This window comes from Anthonomus grandis, chromosome 20 (assembly GCF_022605725.1).
Source record: "Anthonomus grandis grandis chromosome 20, icAntGran1.3, whole genome shotgun sequence".
In the NCBI taxonomy this organism is placed as follows: domain Eukaryota; kingdom Metazoa; phylum Arthropoda; class Insecta; order Coleoptera; family Curculionidae; genus Anthonomus; species Anthonomus grandis.
The window spans coordinates 944,087-969,479 of NC_065565.1; the positions used below are offsets into that span (position 1 = coordinate 944,087).

The 25,393-nt window shown below is 31.2% G+C and overlaps 2 protein-coding genes across 4 annotated transcripts in view; both read right to left on the reverse strand.

Annotated features, from left to right (window-relative positions):
• Positions 1–2,220: 2,220 nt before the first annotated feature.
• LOC126747825 (uncharacterized) lies at positions 2,221–6,725 on the reverse strand. 3 transcript variants are annotated; one of them, XR_007664425.1, is made up of 3 exons: positions 5,125–5,188; positions 2,334–2,423; positions 2,221–2,280 (listed from the first exon to the last, which is right to left on the reverse strand). XR_007664425.1 is itself a non-coding variant. In XM_050456728.1 (3 exons), exons 1-3 carry the CDS (start codon positions 6,717–6,719, stop codon positions 2,416–2,418), a joined length of 1,386 nt encoding a protein of 461 aa, XP_050312685.1. In that variant the 5' UTR covers positions 6,720–6,725; the 3' UTR covers positions 2,334–2,415. The 3 variants fall into 3 exon arrangements, 2 of the variants coding, with proteins under 2 accessions (XP_050312685.1, XP_050312683.1); XM_050456728.1 differs by lacking the exons at positions 2,221–2,280; positions 5,125–5,188 and adding exons at positions 5,216–5,648; positions 5,775–6,725; XM_050456726.1 differs by lacking the exon at positions 2,221–2,280 and adding an exon at positions 5,775–6,725 and having other exon boundaries at positions 5,160–5,648.
• Positions 6,726–7,404: 679 nt separating this feature from the next.
• Positions 7,405–25,393, reverse strand: part of LOC126747824 (uncharacterized) — a 55,198-nt gene continuing 37,209 nt past the window's right edge. The window contains exon 2 of the mRNA XM_050456725.1: positions 7,405–7,434. The gene's annotated coding sequence lies outside the window, so the exon portion shown is untranslated. The remainder of the gene's footprint in view (positions 7,435–25,393) is intronic.

Here is a 25,393-nt window from a genome sequence, read left to right on the forward strand (position 1 = left end):
AATTCTGAAAAAAAAACAAAAATTATCAGGTGTACCAACGTTTATCTGCCAAGGAAAGAGAGGACCAGTTGTTGGGGTATCATGCTTCAAAGAACCATAATTTGTTATATAGTCGCGTTGTGTGTCTTATATTTCAAATATCTGTAAATGAAATAAATCAATATAAGGAAAAAAGCTAGAAAGCTTAGAAACAATACAATACGAACGGTAACTTCAGGTGAACGTTACAAACAGCGTCCCTAACAACCATTATTTGAGTTTTATTTGGGTTTTTTTGTGAGTTTGTCGCCATGAACGTAGACGAAATTGCCGAAAGTTTGGAGGCACTCATGGAGTGTGGACCGGTAAGAATTAATTTAGACTATATTTTAAATAAGTGAATTGTTATATTTGATTGAATATCTAGTCAGAACCTGGGGAGAGAAAACCGAACCCAACCCAACCTAACCCAACCCAACCCAACCCGAATAAACCCAACCCAAGCCAGCCCAACCCGAACCAACCCAACCCAAGCCAGCCCAACCCGAACCAACCCACCCAAATCCACCCCAACCCAACCCAATAATCGTAAGTATAAAATCCTCTGAAATACTGACACTTAATTTTCCTTTCAATTGCCACAGAAAACATTAAAATCTTTTATTTTGTTACAGAGGAAAACTACAATAACAGGTGGAGGCAAAGGGGAAAAGGGAATTGGAAAAGAAAAAGGCTAGAGCGGAGGGAACAATCGGTTCTAAATACACAAAGTAATATATAACTTTTTTATATTAATTTTATTTTTAAATTTATATAGATTAAAGTTTGTTTTATATTTTTTTTTTTAGAAGTATTACTGTCGGTAGTAACCGACGCCATGGCCTCGGTGGCCTCCGCCGTGCTGAAGCACACGGCAGCCACTCCAAGCGGGTACCAGTGGCGAGGGGGCTCTAGGAGGGGCCGAGGTCGTGGCAGGGGAAGGGGGGGAGGCTAGAATAAGTTTTAATTTTAGTTTAATTTAATTTTTTATGTTATTTATTAAGTTATAGTTAAGTTATTTAATTAAGTTAAGTTAGTTAAAGTTATTGATAGTATATAAGTTATAGTTATGTAGATAGTAAAGTCCAGTTTAACGATACATTAGAATGGTCATCCGTCAAAACACCAGCATTCTACCTGCCAAACAATGTCATCCACCTTCTATTTACATTGTTTGGCAGGTGGAATGATGGTGTTTTGACGGGTGACCATTCTAATATATCGTTGCACTGGACTTAATAAGTTGTTGCGTTTTATTATTTTTTAATAAAAAAAAACAAATAAATTATTATTTATACTGGATTGCCTGTATTATTCTAAAAGTGAAAGTCTTTTGAGAAAAGTGTGAAAGGGTTTTTTAACTTTAATAATATCCTAAAGGCAGGCTATAGACTGCGCTATATCTGTGTTATACTTGTATATTGCTCATTGAATTAAACTAAACGCTATAAAAATACGCAATGAAAATCTTAGAACAATGAAAACGTTTCAATGTTCTAAGTTGACAATACACAAATGTTCACAGTAGCTTCCAATTTCTCATAAGTAAATAAATAAAAAATCCATTAAACTTTATTTTTTTGTAGTAAGCAAGTGGAGCGTTTCTATAGATAATTTTAACTCATACTTACTACTGGTAAGAGATGTGTTGATAAATGATTGAATAGTTTTTATTTTTTAAAAAAGAGTCTCAAAGAAGTTTTTCCGTTAGTTGTTCTGTAATATATCTGAGTGAACAAAAAATAAAAATAAAATGTATGTGATATTTAAACATCATAAATCTAGAGCTTCCATGGAAGATCATTTTTATATTTATATATGTGATGTTCATTGGTGTTTCTGAAATGCAATAAAACTCTATAGTAATAACACGTATATATTATATATAATTATATCTTAACAAAATATAAAAATATTGATATTGGAATCATAAACAAAAAGCATTAAGAATTAAAATCTACTGTATTCGAAATTGGTTATTTGTAATCTATTATTTAATTTTTAGTCAAACCTCAGGCTTCATAAGTTGACAGCGAAAGGGAAAATAATTATTACAACAACAATGAGAAAATGTAATTATAAAATTATCTAGAATTATGAAATTTTTTACTCCATTTTATTTCTCTCTTCAGAAACACTAGTATTGGTAAATTCTTCTGCGGCGGCCTCTGCTAATATAGTATGTGTAGCCGTCGGATAAGGAAGGGTAGGGTGTCGAGGAGGCGGGTATAGGGCATATACTTCTCTCGTAGGTTCTTTTTTCTGTAATAATTAGACAATTAATTTTAAAAAATTATATGAAAGCAACGTTGTACCTATATTCTCCACAGGTTGGCAGTCTATTTTTGGAAAGAGCGGTACCAGAGTTGTATCAAAGTAGTAATATCGTCTTCAATCTTAATTTCCTAAATACAATATAATAAAGAATATATGATAAAAAAAATATTAAATTACTATGACAAAACATTTGTCACAATCAGAAGATAATGTTGCTGAAAAAAGAATTTTATTTGTTTAAGAATCATCCAGGACTTGAGAGGCACTTGTCAGAGCGAAAATCAGTTTTTTGTAAATCGCGAATTAATTACATCAACTTTCTCTAAAAAATTCTTAATAAATTAACATAATAATATCTCATATTTCTATCATGAACATTTATAACGAAAACTGATTTTACGAGGTTATGCTGTTTTAAATTAATATAGCATATTTAAACAAAACAGACATGGTCTGTTGATTTGCTATTTTTACAGATAAACCATACATTTCCATATCACATTAAAAATAAACCATGAAATATAAATTAAAGAATTAATTGTGCTTAGTAGCCACATAGCAAAATTATATGTTTTACAGATAAATATGAAATTGTAAAGTTTACTCTCCCAGAGAGACTTTTATATTTAAATATATATTTAAAAATATATATAAAACTAGAAAAGGGATTTTCATTGAGAAAGCGAATGATTAATAGTAAGCCATGCCAATAGCACAAGGCACTTCTACAATTATCTACTATTTACCACTCACTAATCTTTATACTCCGACTTTTGATACCTCAAGACTTATTAATAGCAAAAGTTGCCTCGCCGAATGAAAAATCCGTCACCCATTGCAATAAGTAATTACATGCATTATAACAAATTGGCCATTAAGCTAGGTTTAATCACTTATCGCATAAGATGACTCTAATATATAAAGATATCACGTAGTGAAATCTTTTGGGGGGCGGGAGATCATAACCTAGTATCTGAATCGAAGTGCGTCAAGAGTTTCGGTTACAGTCGGGCCGGATAACCCCTGGATGCATGTTGAGCTAGAAGTGTGAGTAAACTGATGTTTTATTTGCTTGCAATGCAAAACTCACTGCTCATACTATTTGAATACTACTTTGCTCATTTGTAATTTTGTTTATGTTAAATAGGTTTGTCCTAGTATTTTAAGAAAATTTAGCATTTTTCTAAGAGCAATAAGTATACATCTTCTAAAGTGTTATCAAACCCAGACATTCTAGTTATGCGATTATCATCACATTTCCACCATTGATCGTTATAATTAACTATAGATGTATAATGACCAGATCCAATGGTGTGTCCATGATGCTTAACAACACTTTTTACTCGGAATATTTGCTCATCCAAAATAACACTTTCAGAGGCAAAATTGTAAAATTTGGTATTTATCTTATTCCCTTGAGGGCCAATTCTCTGAAGACATACTACCAAATATTTATGGCATATAACCACTGAGCGTGTTTTTAGATTATTGTTACAGTATGGGCATAATCTATCAGAGTCTTTCAGCATTAACATTGAATTAAAATCAATTAAATTGCCACAGTTTTCAGGAAAATAAAGAAAATGAGTGTATATTATTTGTTCATTTTCATTCATATTAATATTACAGTTTTGACAATTTAAAAGTTCATGACCATTAGCTTTTATGAAAATGCTAAAATCATCTGCATCTAATCTTCTGATTAAAGATTGACAAAATGATTGAGCGTCCATTTGTTGATTTACAGCAAAATTTTCACCATTTCGACCAGACACCAATTGGCGAACTTTTAATGTGGAATTAATTTTGGTCAGCATAATATCATTTAGAATACTGTTTAGCGCTGTATTTCGCTTTGAAATGGAAAAGCGAAATTCAGGTAAACATAAAAATGACTGTACGATGCTATTTGCATAACATGATACCATATCGGTATTTAATAAAGCAGGCGGTTTAGTAAATAAGTTGGGGTTGTTTTCGTCATCTGAACTAATATCTACTACCATATTGTCATTATCTTCTACACTTTGGTAAGTAGAGATACCCAATGAATTTTGTGCTGGTAAAATTTGCATTTGCTTGGTATTAAATTTTAGTTCAGTAGAGCCTTTTGTAGATTGTTTATTTTTATCAACGTTTTTTACCTGCTTGGGAATAAAACCTTTATCATAAATACTAACCACTAGTGATTTATGGTGACTATACACACTATTGTAAATATTGTAACTCAAATTATTAAAATTACTTAAAAGCCAATCAATTTGAGTTTTTGATTTTGTAGTTGATTCGCCAACACTCAATTTGCAACTTAAACCTTTAGATATTAAACAATTTTTCAAACCATTTTCATTTTGATTGATAATATCTTGATTAAAATCACCGATGATTAGGATATCACTTTGTTGATCAATAATCTCCTCCAAACAAAATTTGGCATGTGCAATGCTCAATTTTGGGGGAATATAAACTGCTATGACATAAATTTCATTCAAGTAAAATGTGATTGCTTGAAACACTATACCACAGAAATCTTTGGTGTATTTTTTCACTGACTTTATTTTTGCTGATACATTTTTTTTCTTGAAACAAATTATGCCAAAGGGTTTACTTACAGTTTGATCGTTATTCAGGTTGGCAAACACTTCAAAATCATTTATTTTTAAATTTTGTTTCTTTTTAAGTAACCAGGTTTCAACAAAGATTAGGAAATGTGCCTCTTTAAAAATGGGATTATTTTTTATAAAATTAAAATTTTTTGGTAGACTTTGCACATTTTGATAAGCAATAATGTATTTGACATTAGAATCATTAAGATACTGAGTGTCATACCTGGATGTTATAAGTTTGTTTTCTTGCATATTTACCAGTTCTTTATAAGCAGCATCCTTTTCGGTTGCCGGTTTAGGGGCCTTAAACTTACCAATGATGTAGAGGCCACTTAGCTTTGTGGCCCGACTACAAGCAACATAGGTACTGGTTCTCGTCATGCGATTTCCAATGTGAACAGCCACCTGTTTGTAGGTGGCACCTTGACTCTTGTGGATTGTAATTCCTTCACTGATTATAAGAGGAAACTGAAGACGCTCAACGTAAACATTGCTGCCTTTTTGAATTTTAACAGCTCTGGCAGCTCTTTCTATGGGCGTCCAGGTGTATAACACACCCATAGACTTCCTAAGGGATTCGTTTCTCTTGCGGCATTCCTGGCCTGACTTGGAATCGAAGAACTCCATCCACACTCTGAATGGAATTTTACTTCGGTCATAGTCTATTTGACGTAGGATGCCTGTTGCACCATTGACTATTCCATCACTGGTGTCCACATTCATTGAAATCATATATTTGGCATCTACCTGCAATATTAAATTTAACATTAGGCCAAAACTCTCCCCCTTTTTTAAGCTTTTTGCATGTTCCAGAAATAAATTTTTTAGTCGTTCTGAGCAACTCCCTTTGATAACGTCTCTGGCTTGACTTACGGCTCGCTCGGTTTTAAATGTAGACAGTTTCATTTCATTGAATGTATCTACTTCTGCATTGGTGCAAAATAAATGCATAGTGTCTTCAGGAATTTGGTCAATACTGTCGACTTCCCTGGACTTGATCAATTGCACATCTTCGTCGGTCATTTTACCAAACGCCATATTATTGAGGGCAACTGCAAAAGACTTATCTTCACTCTGTCTCATTATTTCTGAAAGTTCAAAATATTTAAAATGATCCCACAGATACGTTCCGCATAATTCTTTATACGGATTTGTTTTTACTGGGCAAAAAATATACATATCCCTTACTGGGGGTAATTGACGATTATCGCCGCATAAAATTATTGAAATATTTCCAAAGATGGCGTCAGATTTAAAGATTTGCTGCAATCTACTGTTAATATGGTCAAACAATCTGGCGCCAACCATGGAATATTCATCTATGATAATTAATTTTAAGTCATACAAATTACAATATATAGTATTAACGGTGTCATGGTGTAACGGAATTAGTTCTTCACCATACTGACTAACGGGTAACGATAATGCCGCATGTAAGGTTATACCTCCGATATTAAATGCCGCTTTACCTGTAGGCGCACAAAGTAACACTTTTAAACTTTCAGGATTATTTCCCGGTATTGAGTTGAAATGGCGCAATAACGACTGGGTTATTGCCGTAATCAGGTGACTTTTGCCTGTACCTGCTGGACCACTAAGTGTGCAGTAGAAAGTTTCCCCTTCAATTAGACTGTCTTGCACGACATTAAGGAACTGATACTGCTTGTGATTCAGTTTGCTTATGAGGGCTTCATACTCTGAATCGCTTATCTGATGAGGCGTTGGGAAAGCGATATGTTTTACTGGCGCTTCGTCGTCTTTCTTATCGATGATGTGATTGAATGGATCATAAATGGGGTTGTCTAGTCCATAAGGCATAAACTCATCATCTATTTCTCCACCGAATCCAACATCGTCTAATTGATTTGATCGGCAAGTTTCAGAGCTTCGTCGATTACCTGTTCATCTAAGACATTGAACTTTTGTCGATTTGCAACAATCTCTTGGTATCGATCTTTGTATATGGTCTGTTGATCAATGTTCTCATTTTCAACTTCATCCACTTCATTTCTCCATGGGATGTATAGCATTATTTGTTCCCTATAATAGTTAAGAAGGTCTTGCTGAAGTCCATAACTACGGTAGGCTAAAATTTTAGCATGACCCCTTTTAACTAAAACGCCACTTCCATCTTTTAAGGGTAAACCATTAGCCTTTGTTTCTGCTTGTTTCTTAAAGAAATCATAATAGGCCGCAAACTCAGCCAAACATATGTTTTCCATCTCATCAGGCCGCTGTTCATAGTGTTCTATAAGACCATCACAATAAATATTGGGATCGTCATTGTCCATTTCTTTAAGTTGTGCTAATGGTTTCAACATTTTTGTCCTTTCCTTGATTGGATTTGTATGGATGTATACATAGGAGGTACAGGTGTCATGCATCGGTAGTTGTAACACGCTGTAGGCGGCTACCTGGGCACTTACTTCGCTCGCATTTAAGAAAGCTGCTGCAAGAGATTTAAGTTTGCCCTTAACATCTAAATTACCTTTTTTAATTTCTTCCATAGTCTTCATTAAAATATCAGATACACCTCTTTGGGACTTATTGATATAGTTGACTATGTAGGTGCAACAACCATATGGCTCAAAAACTAATTGAATGTCCATGTTGCTCTTCATCATGGAGAACATTTCAGCATTAAAATGGTTAATAAATCCATCTTTTGGCAGCCTTTCTAAAAATAAAGTGGTTTTAAAAATGTTGTGCTGTATAACATTAAGATACTCATCCTTAGACATACCAAGGTCAGCCAAAAAGTTTTCGAATGACAAATCTGGTTTATCTTTGAGCCTACGCATTATCATCAAAAACTTTTCAGACATGGCCTTACGTAAATCCGCTTCCTTGGTTTTGTCAATTTTTATTGGCGTTAGAATTACCGATTTATCCATTGGAAGGTATGGGATACCATACCTGCAAACTTTGTGTCCCCGCACTTCTTTTTGACACGATTTAGAATGATGATGCGTATTAAACTGAATTATATCACGGACACTTTCTAAATCACTCTTACAAGTAATATACCTGTTCGCGAATTCGGCACACTCTTTGAAACTTTCTGGTGTTTCTTGGAATTTTGGAGCATTTGATAACCACAATAACCCGTGAACATGAGGAGACCCACGATGTTGAAATTCTATGCGGTAATAATGATGCTCTATGGGATTTTGTTTAAAGGGTCCATTTTGACTCTTCATATGCTTGAATAGCAGTTTGAACCGATAATCAAAGTATCTGGCACAAGTTATCGGATCTGTTCTAATTAAGCGAGTTTTTTCTAAGTAGGGCATACTCGCGGCCTCCTCTAGAGTAACATCTTTTTGATCAACAACTTGTGCTAATACCTTGATTAATTCGGGCCATGCTGTTTCGGCTGCTGACACGGTAAAAAACAGTGTGGGGATTCCAAATTGGCGAATCATACACAGTAATTTTGTCTTTTCGTGCTTCCAATAAGCAGGTGAACCTGCAATTCTACTAAGAAAATGGAATCCCATGTCACTTCGAATCAACTGGTCTAGAAAATTTGCTTGTCTTACTTGTCCAGCTGTATATTTTCCATCCTCATTCCTCTTTTTTCTGAGACATGTTGCAATTGCACTGGATAATTGGATTAGTTGACGTTTTTTAAATGTATACAACAGATAGTCTGTCCTTGCAAATCGCCTGTCTTTGTGCTGGAGTTGTATTTTCGTCTGGTCAGAATAGGAGAATTTTGTAAGAAATTGCTTAGCATGTCCACAGAAAAGTGTAGGAAATGAGAGTTCATCGCTAAACTGGTCAAGCATCAAATGTATTGGCGTTTTACCTTCCCCTGGGGCAAAACAGATATTTTCTAGGTTACATTTGTCAAGCAATGTTTCTTGGCCCCCAGGATTTAAAGGCTCTTCTTCTTCATCTAAGAATTCCTCTAAATTGTATATATTGTTTTTTTCAATTGAAGATTCTTTTTGAATATTTTTATCGTCATTCTTAGATTCTAGGGGCACTTCCATTGTTTCGAAAAACGCATTATCGAACAATTCTTCAAAATTTTCACTACACACTGTTTTAGAATCCAGTTCCACCACTTTTGAGCCTTCATTTAAGATCTGTGCAGAGGATTCTACTTGAGATCGTATATAGTCATTAATATTTTTTTCCCAATCATCTGATTGCTTTATGCCTTCTTGTATGTAAAGAGGTTGTTGACACAAAAATTTTGCCGCTTTTAGAACAACTGCGGGCCGTATGGTTTCCAGGAGATAATCATTTTTATAATTCATTTTTCTCTTGAGCTTAACCTGAATAGTTTGTGTCTCCTCTACATTTCTAGGCAATAATTTGGTCGAAGTATCTATATTTATAGGGACATTGACTATTTGGCCAGTTATGTAACACTGTCGTGCATATCCTACCTGTCGGATTTGCATGAAAGGTAACCTGGCCGACACCATCCTTTCTTCAAGGATAGTCAGATCTTTTAGCTCAACTGGAATAGGGTGAACAATATTATAATTGCCGGACCAGAACTTTGGCAATTGTCCTTTATAAATGTTTTGAGAGCAAGAGTTGCAGAAGAAAACCCCATCATTGCAAATTTTTGTTGTGAATTCTGTTCCAAATTTGTTTTCCAATCTTTGAAGATTTAATTTGGTACATGAAGTAGGAAACCATAGCCGCAAGCAACAACTACAAACAATGGTGGGGCCTTCTCTTAATGCTAGTTCAAACTTGGTTGGATGATTGACTGTAGTGTCTTCCTGCATTTTGTCACTATTCTGAATTTCAGCTGTATGGGATAACTTTTGAAAAGAATCAATAACTTTTTGTTTTTTATGATTAACAGTTTTTGATGACAATACTTCATTGTTGTCAATAACCGTCAATGACTTTCGCTTATTAGACTCTATTACAACTTCATTGAATTTTACCTTACTTGTACTATCCTCTGGGATCTTGTTTATGGGCAACTTGTGTTGCCCATGTACTTGCTTACCAGTATTTTGTAAGTTTTCGTCTTTGTTACCGCTTTCTGTATTTTCCAACTTTTTGGATAAATATATTTTTTTTTTCTGGATTTTTTTCGTCTTAGCGGACTTTTTACTCATTTTTGGCATCTGAAAAATTTATTAAGCATACTTTAACGACAATCCTGGATATATTTTTGAAATTGACAATTTAACCAATAATTTTAATAGAACATTTATTGAAAAGTTGTCCAGCAATAAAATATTATAGAACAATCTATGTCACTCATCTAAAACATAGTTATATGCATATGTTGTATAAGAATTTAAATACTTTTTTATTTTAGATTTTAGGCCTTATTTAGAATTGTTATATATAACTTATAGGAATTTACTATATTTGTGGATGGAATTTTAAATGACAAAAATAAACCTTTAACTAATGTTAAATCGAAATTAAATCATATTATAATGCAATCAATTAAAAGCTATTAAAAATTTAGATGAATGAAATAAAGAATCTAGATTTTATAATTAATAATGAATAATAATTAATTAAAAATAATGTTTAAATACAAAACAATTGTAAACATTTTTTGTCACAAATTGTCTCTTTTTCCAATATTCACAATATTGAAGTCAAATCTTCTGCCTCAATTTCATTACTGCTCTACTTTTTATATGTAGCTAACATCCTAGCTACAAGTATAGTTTATTAGAGCTCCGAAGGATATGAATAATATTAAGGTGAATTGAGGTATCGGTCCTAAGGTCCTATTAAATTAAATTTTTTATTGTTTGGTTTTTTGTAATGAATATATATATCCCAGTATTTTTATATACATATAATTATAACTGAATATATATACCGGGTGACACAGGAAAAAGGGAACACTTAATAACCATTTTACTCTTTAAGATAAACAAATGAAATTTGGTATATCGATGGAATTATTATAAGAGCAGTTAGAAGTTTTTGTGTGTGTGAGTGACACATTTCTTATTTTAAATGGCACACTTGGTATATTATTACGTATTTCGATAGAAAATAATATTCTGAAAACAATGATACTAGTTTTTGCTACTTTTTGTTTGATACTCATAGGAAAAAACTTTTTTTTTTAAGTTTTAAATAGGGTGCCGTGAACGCGTTGAAAATGTTAAGTTTTAATTAAGCAATCACGGAAAAATAGTTTTAACCACCGATTTAAAAATAATTATATCAAATTATTGGGAAAAAGAAACCGCATTTCAAAAGTGGTTGTTCTCAATAGTATGCTATTTAAAAAAATAAAGTAAATGCCAAAATTAATGGTTTGGACATTTTAAATAGGCGTGTAAAAGACTTAAGTCATAAAATGCATAAAAATTATTTTTTCGTGATTACTTAATCAAAAATTAAAACTTTCAATGCATGTCACTTCCTGTTAAACCGGAAGTGATTGAAAAAAATAGAATATGTCAACAGATGCTCTTATAACTATTCTATCGCTATACCAATTTTCATTTATTTATCTTGAAAAGAAAAAAGATTATTAGGTGTTCCTTTTTGTCTGTGCCACCCGGTATATATAATATATATATATATATAATATATATATACCGGGTGGTATATTATATATATATAACTAATAAATATATAATTATATTTATTAGTTATTTAGTTATTATTATATATGTACTATATATTCATTACAAAAAAGCAAACAATAAAAAAATTAATTTAATAATATTAGTAGACACATAGTAAGCAAGTAGAGTAATAAAGGCACTTAAGGATGCATATATTTAGATATAAAAAACTAACTTGAATCCCATTAAGTGATCATATAGTAGATATAAATTGGCATAATAATTGTCATAAAAAATACTTTGCATATTTGAAATAAACTTGTGGTACAAAATGCATTACTTCTAAAATAATTTTAGTTAAATGCAAGCAGATAAGGAACAATTATTAGGTTTAATTTTTGCTCTAGAAGAACCTTGAAAGTTTCTATAAAGTACTTTTAAAAACACCACTTGACTAAAAATAAATTATTTATATATACATTTTTCTCATTTTGTTCTTGTTCACACAATAAATTTCTTTACACTTTATACATCTTAAAGTCAATTTAAACCTCTGATTGGTATATATACTTATAGAATACATAGCATGCACATCCTTTTAATTTGTAAATACATATTTATAACGAGAATGGAAAATGGAATCCCATGTCACTTCGAATCAACTGGTCTAGAAAATTTGCTTGTCTTACTTGTCCAGCTGTATATTTTCCATCCTCATTCCTCTTTTTTCTGAGACATGTTGCAATTGCACTGGATAATTGGATTAGTTGACGTTTTTTAAATGTATACAACAGATAGTCTGTCCTTGCAAATCGCCTGTCTTTGTGCTGGAGTTGTATTTTCGTCTGGTCAGAATAGGAGAATTTTGTAAGAAATTGCTTAGCATGTCCACAGAAAAGTGTAGGAAATGAGAGTTCATCGCTAAACTGGTCAAGCATCAAATGTATTGGCGTTTTACCTTCCCCTGGGGCAAAACAGATATTTTCTAGGTTACATTTGTCAAGCAATGTTTCTTGGCCCCCAGGATTTAAAGGCTCTTCTTCTTCATCTAAGAATTCCTCTAAATTGTATATATTGTTTTTTTCAATTGAAGATTCTTTTTGAATATTTTTATCGTCATTCTTAGATTCTAGGGGCACTTCCATTGTTTCGAAAAACGCATTATCGAACAATTCTTCAAAATTTTCACTACACACTGTTTTAGAATCCAGTTCCACCACTTTTGAGCCTTCATTTAAGATCTGTGCAGAGGATTCTACTTGAGATCGTATATAGTCATTAATATTTTTTTCCCAATCATCTGATTGCTTTATGCCTTCTTGTATGTAAAGAGGTTGTTGACACAAAAATTTTGCCGCTTTTAGAACAACTGCGGGCCGTATGGTTTCCAGGAGATAATCATTTTTATAATTCATTTTTCTCTTGAGCTTAACCTGAATAGTTTGTGTCTCCTCTACATTTCTAGGCAATAATTTGGTCGAAGTATCTATATTTATAGGGACATTGACTATTTGGCCAGTTATGTAACACTGTCGTGCATATCCTACCTGTCGGATTTGCATGAAAGGTAACCTGGCCGACACCATCCTTTCTTCAAGGATAGTCAGATCTTTTAGCTCAACTGGAATAGGGTGAACAATATTATAATTGCCGGACCAGAACTTTGGCAATTGTCCTTTATAAATGTTTTGAGAGCAAGAGTTGCAGAAGAAAACCCCATCATTGCAAATTTTTGTTGTGAATTCTGTTCCAAATTTGTTTTCCAATCTTTGAAGATTTAATTTGGTACATGAAGTAGGAAACCATAGCCGCAAGCAACAACTACAAACAATGGTGGGGCCTTCTCTTAATGCTAGTTCAAACTTGGTTGGATGATTGACTGTAGTGTCTTCCTGCATTTTGTCACTATTCTGAATTTCAGCTGTATGGGATAACTTTTGAAAAGAATCAATAACTTTTTGTTTTTTATGATTAACAGTTTTTGATGACAATACTTCATTGTTGTCAATAACCGTCAATGACTTTCGCTTATTAGACTCTATTACAACTTCATTGAATTTTACCTTACTTGTACTATCCTCTGGGATCTTGTTTATGGGCAACTTGTGTTGCCCATGTACTTGCTTACCAGTATTTTGTAAGTTTTCGTCTTTGTTACCGCTTTCTGTATTTTCCAACTTTTTGGATAAATATATTTTTTTTTTCTGGATTTTTTTCGTCTTAGCGGACTTTTTACTCATTTTTGGCATCTGAAAAATTTATTAAGCATACTTTAACGACAATCCTGGATATATTTTTGAAATTGACAATTTAACCAATAATTTTAATAGAACATTTATTGAAAAGTTGTCCAGCAATAAAATATTATAGAACAATCTATGTCACTCATCTAAAACATAGTTATATGCATATGTTGTATAAGAATTTAAATACTTTTTTATTTTAGATTTTAGGCCTTATTTAGAATTGTTATATATAACTTATAGGAATTTACTATATTTGTGGATGGAATTTTAAATGACAAAAATAAACCTTTAACTAATGTTAAATCGAAATTAAATCATATTATAATGCAATCAATTAAAAGCTATTAAAAATTTAGATGAATGAAATAAAGAATCTAGATTTTATAATTAATAATGAATAATAATTAATTAAAAATAATGTTTAAATACAAAACAATTGTAAACATTTTTTGTCACAAATTGTCTCTTTTTCCAATATTCACAATATTGAAGTCAAATCTTCTGCCTCAATTTCATTACTGCTCTACTTTTTATATGTAGCTAACATCCTAGCTACAAGTATAGTTTATTAGAGCTCCGAAGGATATGAATAATATTAAGGTGAATTGAGGTATCGGTCCTAAGGTCCTATTAAATTAAATTTTTTATTGTTTGGTTTTTTGTAATGAATATATATATCCCAGTATTTTTATATACATATAATTATAACTGAATATATATACCGGGTGACACAGGAAAAAGGGAACACTTAATAACCATTTTACTCTTTAAGATAAACAAATGAAATTTGGTATATCGATGGAATTATTATAAGAGCAGTTAGAAGTTTTTGTGTGTGTGAGTGACACATTTCTTATTTTAAATGGCACACTTGGTATATTATTACGTATTTCGATAGAAAATAATATTCTGAAAACAATGATACTAGTTTTTGCTACTTTTTGTTTGATACTCATAGGAAAAAACTTTTTTTTTTAAGTTTTAAATAGGGTGCCGTGAACGCGTTGAAAATGTTAAGTTTTAATTAAGCAATCACGGAAAAATAGTTTTAACCACCGATTTAAAAATAATTATATCAAATTATTGGGAAAAAGAAACCGCATTTCAAAAGTGGTTGTTCTCAATAGTATGCTATTTAAAAAAATAAAGTAAATGCCAAAATTAATGGTTTGGACATTTTAAATAGGCGTGTAAAAGACTTAAGTCATAAAATGCATAAAAATTATTTTTTCGTGATTACTTAATCAAAAATTAAAACTTTCAATGCATGTCACTTCCTGTTAAACCGGAAGTGATTGAAAAAAATAGAATATGTCAACAGATGCTCTTATAACTATTCTATCGCTATACCAATTTTCATTTATTTATCTTGAAAAGAAAAAAGATTATTAGGTGTTCCTTTTTGTCTGTGCCACCCGGTATATATAATATATATATATATATAATATATATATACCGGGTGGTATATTATATATATATAACTAATAAATATATAATTATATTTATTAGTTATTTAGTTATTATTATATATGTACTATATATTCATTACAAAAAAGCAAACAATAAAAAAATTAATTTAATAATATTAGTAGACACATAGTAAGCAAGTAGAGTAATAAAGGCACTTAAGGATGCATATATTTAGATATAAAAAACTAACTTGAATCCCATTAAGTGATCATATAGTAGATATAAATTGGCATAATAATTGTCATAAAAAATACTTTGCATATTTGAAATAAACTTGTGGTACAAAATGCATTACTTCTAAAATAATTTTAGTTAAATGCAAGCAGATAAGGAACAATTATTAGGTTTAATTTTTGCTCTAGAAGAACCTTGAAAGTTTCTATAAAGTACTTTTAAAAACACCACTTGACTAAAAATAAATTATTTATATATACATTTTTCTCATTTTGTTCTTGTTCACACAATAAATTTCTTTACACTTTATACATCTTAAAGTCAATTTAAACCTCTGATTGGTATATATACTTATAGAATACATAGCATGCACATCCTTTTAATTTGTAAATACATATTTATAACGAGAATGGATTTTTAAAATGACTGTTAAATGTCACAATCTTGATAATGCATAAAGTTAGATAAAGTGTTGGGTGCTTCAGAATCTAGAAATGAAAGAATATAAACGCCTAACTAAAAACTGTTGATATATATTCTAATATTCCTTAAAATTAGCACAAAGGACACATTAAGAAATTCCAAAGGAACTTTAACTACTCTTATGATGCAAAAAAGGAATATAAAATGAATGTTTAAATTGTCTTTGTTACCTATCTATATTTATAATATAAATGGATATTAAAATTACTGTAGTCATTTAGCAATTCACCTACCCAACGATTTTCAGATTTTTTTTTATTGTTTAGCAAGCTTACCTTAAATCGATTATATTAAAAGAAAAAAATCCTTGAATGAACCAATTTTTAAGAAAAAAACGATAATTTACGTTGTATTCGACCATATACAAATTTGTTATGCTTATATTTACTTATGAACACAATAATATTAGAAATATACTATGGTATTATCATAGGCTAACGACTTTTCTATTGATCTAAAATATTTTTATTTTGTCTCTCCATTAAGTAAATAAAAATATAACAATATGAAAATAAGACTTTTTGACAACATTGTCTTGTTTACTTTTAGAACGTTGACGTTTATAGTGTCAAATATCAAATTATTAACATATCCTGTTCCGAAAACAAAATCTTCCACATTGACAGATAATATAACTTATGACAGATAATATACTTAAATTAATATAAAAACTTACCTTTGATTTTGTAGAATAAAACTAACTGGGCGAAATAAAATCTAAAACATTCAATGAGCCAAATTTGTCAAAAAACTTTAAGGGAAGCAATCGCCAGCACAATAAAACTCAACTGCTGACGCCTCCAAATCACGTACCTAAAAATGACAAACGAACAAACTTATAACTAAAACCGATTAATATAACTTCGAAATCATTAATATTCCTCAAAATAAGCACAAAATAAACCTTAAAAATTTCCCGAAAGAAATTTTATAACGCTTATAATGAACAAAGGAATCTAAAATGAATGTTTATTTACGCTGGTTACCCCGGATACCGCTCCATATACGTTTATTTGTCAAAAGCACGGTTAACTTTGTCCTTGTAGTTTTAAGGTGCTTCTATGTAGCGATGATTTAATAAAGCGATTAGCAACGGCGACATTTAAGCGTAGTCGTCACTGCCGAACTTTTTTTTTGCTAGGTTTGGGTTATATTCATTGTAGGATTTTACGAATAGGTTTCTGGGTTTTTGTATATAATATTAATGTTATAATATTTAATATTATTATTGTAATATTTAATATTAATATTATAATATTAGTTGATGTTAACAATTTTTGCTTTCAATGGTGTTTGAGATTCGTGGTGACCATCAACGTAAACTTGTCAAACACAATATTTTTATAGAAGCATTTTTTAAAATTTAGATTTCCTTTATCAAGTCTAATTTGTTTTTTATTTATAATTTAATCGACATAGGGAATGTTAGTGAAGAAAATGCTTTTCTTATAAAAAAGTTAAAATACAAAATGTTAGTAATTATTCAAGAGCTACTAAACAACGTTAAGCCGGGCGTCCACCGAAAGCGGTGCTGTGCTGTGCTGGGTGGAGCGGCGTTGAGCGGTGCTGGGTTGCCAATGCATTCTTATGAAGTACCGTCCACTAAAGCTGGGGCGCTGTGCGGCGAGACAAGCTATGTCGTGCGGGGCCGCATGACTTCGCTTTGTGTTCGATTGACGCTGTGCGGAGACGGGCAAACTCGTTTTGTTTTTTTTTTATTAATTACGATAAAAATGGAACAATTCATTGAAACTGTGAGATTAAATCCTTGCCTATGGAAAGTAGATGAAAAGAACTATAAAAGTCAAGACGCACGTGATATTGTCTGGGAAGAAGTCTCAAAAAAGTGCAATATAACAGACGGTAAGTTTAAATAAATAAAATTAAAATCACACAAATTCACACAGAATTAAAAATTAAAAACAAAATTAAACACAAAATTAAAAAATCACACAGATTGGTCCGAAAAAGTTAAGATAGAAAAATGAACTTTATTTCACTCCATCTTTTAACAGAATTAGCTCTAGAGTCCCATAAAGTCGTAAAAGTCACTATATTATTTATTTGGCATCCTGTATTTTAAAAACAGTTGGATAAAGATAAAAGTGTGATACATTAAAGTTTTTAGAATCTAGTGTGAAATGTGAAATCCAAAAAAGTAACAATATTAGGCTGTTTCATTCAAAATAAGCGAGTAGGGGTGTAGTTTACAGTAGTGTGGTTACGTAAAACACCCTGTATACCTATATTATTTATCTATATTCCATACTTACCTAAAGTAAATGGTTACTAAGGTATAGGGTGTTAAATTTTAATATTTATTTTTATTTATTCTTTATTTTAACTCGAAAAGAACCATTTATTCAAGAAATTTGGTACAGGATACTTAAAATAAATACAAAACGTACGACAATTTGTTTTATTACTCCTGGTTATTTACATAATTTTATCTTGCCACGGAATCCTTCCTGTGTCAGAGTTAAAGTAGTTACAAAAGTTCTGCCTTATGGCAAAAGATTCAGCTGTTGCTCTTACACCTCTATGTGCTAATGGCAACCACTGATTTTCAGGCAAACTTTTTCCTAATTGTTCTTCATTTATATTAGGCGATCTACCTTCCCTAGTGCCTAAATAATTATGTAGAACACAGGTCGCTTTAATTATGCTATCTATACTCTCCAATTTGCATTCCAATGGACGTTTATAGATTCGAAATCTTGCTGCCAATATACCGAAAGTATTTTCTATAACTCGTCTAGAAAACACGATTTTCTTTATTTAAAGATCGTCTTGGAAATGGTCTCATTAGATTTACCATGAGCGGAAATGCCTCATCTCCGACTAATACGAAGGGAAAATTATATTCATTATAATTTTCCATGAGACTAGGTTCAGGAAAATTAAACGAATTTGTTTTTAACCTTCGCCCAATAGGACTATCAGCAAATATTCCCCCGTCACTAAATCTGCCTGATGACCCAATGTCGACTGCAATCAGTTGATAATTGGCACTTGCTATGGCCATCAATACAACAGAAAAAGTTTTCTTGTAGTTAAAAAACGATGAACCTGAATTCGGTGGGGCTTTTATAACCACATGCTTGCCGTCTATAGCACCGACACATTTTGGAAACTGCCATCGTTCTCTAAATTCCAATTCATAGGCTTTCCAAGACTCTTGGTCGGGCATTTTCATGAATGTCGGTTGCAACTGTGACCAAAGGGATGAACAAACTTCATTAACTATCTTTGAGACAGTTCTTTCTCCTAAACGGAAACTATATCCAATTGTTTTGTAGGAATCGCCCGTCGCTAGAAATCTAAAAAAAAAAAGTTTTTTTTTAATTTTATTAATATTTAAATTAGTTTTTTTTTTTTAGGAAAAGAGGCTAAAAAGAATTTGAACAAAAATTGCGGTTGAATGATCCTCTTAAGGAATTTTTCAACAGTATGTATTTAACAACAGCTGCTATGCCTCCACATTTACAAGTTTCCATTAAGCGAAAAATATTTGATGCTGTTACTGAGGCGGAACTGAGTAATTTTACGAGCCACGCCAGCAGCAGCACTGGTACTCACGGTTCCCAACATTACTTTCACACACTACAGCCACCCCAACATTCGAACTCAATTTATAATAATCATAATCATCATCATCATACTTCTACTCCGCTACCGTCACCACAATCAACATCCAACCAGTCATCAAGCGACGAAACTGCAGGAAGCTACTTTGGAAATTGGAATTTAGATAATCCATAATTATTATATTAATATTACTATTAGCTATTATAGCAGAAATATTAATTATTTATTTAATACCTATTAGATTATTTTTTTATGATGGAATAAATTTGTGTCAGGAAAAACTAAAAATATTACTTTTAAATAATCAAAAAAATAACTTACCTTAAACATACACCCAAACGCTCCTCTGTTGTGACACTTTCTCGGTAGTTCGTATTAAGCTTTATAATTTCAAATCTTATTAATTCATGAATTTCCACAAACTGAGCTCTAGAAAGCCTAAAGTAATTTTTAAACTGCTCATCACTTAACACTGGAATTAATTTATGAAATTCGCCAAATTGTTTTCGCTCTACTAAATGATTTGATATCCAAAATCTGTGTTTTCTTTTATCCGCCATAAGCATACAACTTAATAAATTATTTGTATGCTCATCTTCGGAATCATCCTCTTCTGAACTTAAATCAAAAAGATTCTTTTCAATTTCTATATTATTAAACATAATTAAAAGATTAATAATTTATAAGATCATATTATGCTTGCTAACGCACGACAAACTTTTGGTGGACTGTCCAACTACAGCTTTGCCCAGCACAGCACAGCATAGCCCAACGCAGCACAGCACAGCACCGCTTTCGGTGGACGCCCGGCTTTAATGGTCAGGGATCATGACTATACATTTAGTTGAAAAAAACATTGAGTTTTGAGACAAGTGTTTGACTAAAAACATTTATTGCTAATAAAGAAGTTTTGTAAATATAAAGCCTAAAAACCTTTTTTCAAAACAATTTATTAGTTGTATCCTAAATAAACCATAAATACCAAATAAACCAACAAAACAAATTTTTTTTGATCCAAAATCGAACGGGGTGTATACCCGCGAAAAATGTCGAAAAATTGGTTTTAATTTTATTTTAATTATTAATAAGTACTATTTAAAAAGCAATAAAAAAGCTTTATGACATCATTGTTCATAATTTATAGAAATGCCATAATATTCAGAGAGAAGTTCTTATGAGGGTTTATGTATTAGAATAGAACAAACGGGTTTTTACATCGATTTTTTTATTGTACTTGTTTTGAAAAGCAGTTATAATAAAATTAAAACAGGTTTAACAGAATAAGGAATAAAAGATGCCATCGACAAATTGAATCAAAGCTTTAGAATCCGATATATTAGTAAAAGTATGAAAAAAACAAAAAAAACTATTTTTTTCCCACTGTACTATTTTTTTTCCAAAATTGGTTACAGCCAAATTTCAATATGAACCTTAAACTGAAAATCCTAAGGGATAAAAGCCCAAGGAAAAAAATTTTTTTTTTGCTCCAAAATCGAAAGGGATATAGCCATGAAAAATTGCGAAAAAATGGTTTTTATTTTTTTATTAATAAACTATAAATCTGACAACTTTTTGTATTAAATAAGAGTTCTTCGCTTTATTAAGAGGTATTTGCCTGTCAAAACGAATCGGTTCTACCTATTATACAATCGGAGAAAATGGGAAAAAACTATTAAACATAAATATCGATTTATCAAGAGCCCTATGGAAAAATTTAAATTTTTTATTTTTTTATCCTGTACTACTTCAGAGTATCTTTAAAAAAGATTATTACCAATTTGACTCTAAAATGAACGGAAAACCTATTTCTTTGCATTTTTCGATTTTCGAACAAAATCCGGGGTCAAAATGACAATTTTTTCAAAATATGCTCCGAATTCAAAATTTCTTTTTTTTGGTTAAAGACCATTCAAAAACTAGTAAAAAAGCTTAATGCCAAAATTTTCCACGATTTATACGAGTGCCACAATATAAAGAGAAAGATTAGGTCCCGTAAGAACTAATGTTTGGGGATAAGAAAACCGGGTTTTTTTTTGATTTTTCAGTTTTTTTATTACCAATTTGACTCTAAAATGAACGGAAAACCTATTTCTTTGCATTTTTCGATTTTCGTATAAAATCCGGGGTCAAAATGACAATTTTTTCAAAATATGCTCCGAATTCAAAATTTCTTTTTTCTGGTTAAAGACCATTCAAAAACTAGTAAAAAAGCCTAATAACAAAAATTTCCACGATTTATACGAGTGGCACAATATAAAGGTAAAATTAGGTCCCATAAGAGTCTATGTATTTACGTCGATTTTTAAAATTTTTCAGTTTTATTTCGAAAGGCAATTGTAATAAAATATAAAAAGAATTAACAGGAGGAGAATAAGGAATAATAGAAACTATCAACGAATTGAACCGAAGCTATACAAGTCGAGATATTAGTAAAAATGTGAAAAAAAATTAAAGAAAACTCGTTTTTTCCCACGGTACCATTTTTTTTCTTAAAATTATAATCGACAAATTATAATGTAAGCCCTAAGTTGGCAATTTCCAGTAAAAAAAACCCAAGAAAAAAAAAAATTTTTTTTGCTCCAAAATCGAAAGGGGTATAGCCATGAAAAATTGTGAAAAAATGGTTTTTATTTTTTTCTAAATAAACTATAACTCTGACAACTTTTTGTCTTAAACAAAAGTTTTCGGGAATATTACGAGGTATCCGAATGTTAAAACGAATTGATTATAGCTATCACAGAATCGGAGAAAATTGTAAAAAACTATTAGACATAAATATCGAAATATCAAGAGCCCTATGGAAAAATTTCAATTTTTTATTTTTCTATCTTGTACTACTCCAGGATACCTTTTAAAAAGGTTATTATCGATTTGACTCTAAAATGAACAGAAAACCTATTTATTTGCATTTATCGATTTTCGAACAAAATCCGGCCCAAAATGAAAATTTTTCAAAACATGCTCCAAATTTAAAATTTCTTTTTTCTGGCTAAAGACCATTCAAAAAGTAATGAAAAAGCTTTATGACAACATTTTTCAAAATTTATAATAATGCTACAATATTATGAAAGAAGATAAGTTCCCTTTAAAGCCTATGTATTCGAACCGATGATTTTTTAATGTTTTTTAAAAAGGCAAATTTAAGAAATAATTTAACTAATTAAGATAAAAGGAATAGGGTAATACAAAATATTATCTATAAATATATAAATATCATCTAATAGTAAATTTCAATCGAATAGGAAATTTTGATAGTCACGTGACCCTAAAACTTATAATAAATATTTTAAAATTTTGTAAAAAATCAACAATTGCATCCTAAATAAACCCCAAATTCCAAATTTGAACCCAATCGGATCAATAGCAAAAAAGTTATGGAAGTCACGTGACTTTAAAATTCAATATGTCAAATTTCTGTCAAAATTTATTACTTGCATCCTAAATAAAGCATAAATACCAAATTTGAACCCAATCGGACTCATAGCAAAAAAGTTACAATAGTCACGTGACCCGGAAGTCAAATGTCAAATATCTGTCAAAAATTAATAATTGCATCCTAAATAAAGCCCAAATACCAAATTTGAACCCAATCAGACCAATAGCAAAAAAGTTACAGTAGTCACGTGACCTGGAAGTCAAATGTCAAATATCTGTGAAAAATTCATAATTGCATCCTAAATAAACCCCAAATACCAAATTTCAATCAAATCGGACAAATAGGAAGAAAGTTAAGGTAGTCACGTGACCTTAAAACATAGTCATGTCAAATATCTGTAAAAATTTATTAATCTTATCCGAAATAGGTACTAGGTACCAAATTTCAACCAAATCGCACCAATACCAAAAAAGTTATGATACTCGACTAACCTTAAAAATCAATAATTTCAAAAAAAATTTATTTATAACCCAAAAGCAATGTTTAAGAATTGTTAACATTTATTAATAATAAACTAAATAGTAAAAGCTCACCTAATATCTAAATTTTTATTTTAAATTAAATAGATCATTACGACTGACCCGTGTATATATTCGAATAATTTTAATAAAATAATCGGGCAAATTTCATTTCGTCTCACCCCGGTATAAAACCACTGACTTTTCAAAAAAACGGCATTTTTCGAAGACGTCAAAATGTTTGCCGAATTTTCCTGGCCGCAATACACGATTTCCCCAATTGATATGCACAGATTCGGAAAGCCCATTCATTTTCTGATTCGGTGCTTCCTTTCCCTGATCGTTTCCGGTTCATTTTCATTCATAATTTTACAAAAAACCCAACCAAGTCCCGGCCACCTGTCACGAGCAAAAAATTTGTATCCACCATGCGTCAGTATAGTTATACAGTATAGTTATACAGTTAGTACAGTATAGTAAGTATTGTTCCCACTAGCCATTTCATCAGAGTTTAGGTTGACACCTCCAATTACCTGCAAAAACGCAAAAAAATTGACTTTTTTCATAAAATCGCATTTTTCGGGTACTTGTACTATCGCTGGAACCCTGAAATTTTAGTATGTGTTGTAAAACAAAATTTCGGATCCTTTAGATGTTGTTTGATCTTTTCACCATGTACAGGGACGCGGCAAATGAATTAAACGCGAAAATTCGAATTGCTCAGAACCTATTAATGTTGGAAGATTGTAATTTTACATAAATAATGGGGTTATTAAAGTATTTAATCCCTGAGAATATAAATGATCCAGGTGCCACCACTAAAAAGTTATTAAATAAAATGTGATTTTCAGGTCGGACCTTCATGGGTAAAGTTCATTATTGCTCGCCCTGTATGGTTCCTAAAAATTTCGGTTATATGGCATATGAAAGGTAAAGGATGAAGTTATTTTTTGAAAAAAAAAATTTTCCCAAAATAAGTATCGTTTGGCGGAAAATCCCAAAAAACTGAAAATGCCAGAACTCGTAAAATAAATTTTTTACAAAAAAAAAGCTCCAAGTATGTCAAATCTCTTATAAAATAAAGTCTTTTCGCCGAAACAATTTTTTTATAAAAATTTTTTTTTAGCCTCTGGAGAAGTTTGAATTTTTTTTTTAGTCACTTTTGTTCGCTTATAACAACTCACCCTGTATACCGATCGGGCCCAAAAAGTATACAGACATGAATTATTATAAAGTCTTTTATGCCTAAAAATTTCAATTTTTTTGACAGCGTTAAAATTGAGATCTCGTGCAAAAATGAATTTTGACCCGTTTTTTTACGAATTTTTGACTTTGAGACAGTACCGCTCCGTTTGGTGGTACCCGAAAAAAAAATCGTTTACGGATCCATCATTCCCAATGTATTGAGAGACCCTATGCCAAATTTCATCGTTTCGCTAGCCATACAGCCAAAGATATGAATTTTTATTTCCAAAAAAACACGATTTTTCGGACCCGAGGTGGCGTGCTTAATATAGTCGCAGACGCTCCTATATAACAAGTATAGTCGCTTCGCTCCTATACTTTTGGTCCGTGGGGACCAGTTTGGAACCTCTAAGTCCTGTCAGTGATGGGCCTTAGAGGATTTCTTAAAACAAAACAAAAATTATCAGGTGTACCAATGTTTATATGCCAAGGAAAGAGATGACCAGTGGTTGGGGTATCATGCTTCAAAGAACCATAATTTGTTATATAGTCGCGTTGTGTGTCGATATACTGTCTTATATTTCAAATATCTGTCAAAATATATTAATTGTATTCTAAATTAAGCCTGAGTACCAAATTCCAACAGAATCGGACCAATAGCAAAAAAGTTACGGTAGTCACGTGACCTGGGCTGAAACTCAAATGTCAGTTATCTGTCATAATTTATCAGTTGTATCCTAAATAAACCATAAATACCAAAATTAGAGAGAAGTTCCCATAAGGGTCTATTTATTGAAATAGAACAAACGGGATCTTACGTCGATTTGTTTTAATTTTTTTTTTTTATTTTGAAAAGTAATAGTAATAAAATATCAAAAGAATTGACAGGAGGAGAATGAGAAATAAAAGAAACCATCAACGAATTGAA

Coding starts and splice junctions, on each gene's coding strand:
- LOC126747825 (XM_050456726.1), bottom strand. CDS start 6,719: ATGCCTTATGGACTAGACAACCCCATTTATGATCCATTCAATCACATC. Junction 5,649..5,774: donor CATTTAAAACCGAGCGAGCC/GTAAGTCAAGCC, acceptor TTAATATTGCAG/GTAGATGCCAAATATATGAT. Junction 2,424..5,159: donor ATGCTGCTTATAAAGAACTG/GTAAATATGCAA, acceptor TATTGTATTTAG/GAAATTAAGATTGAAGACGA.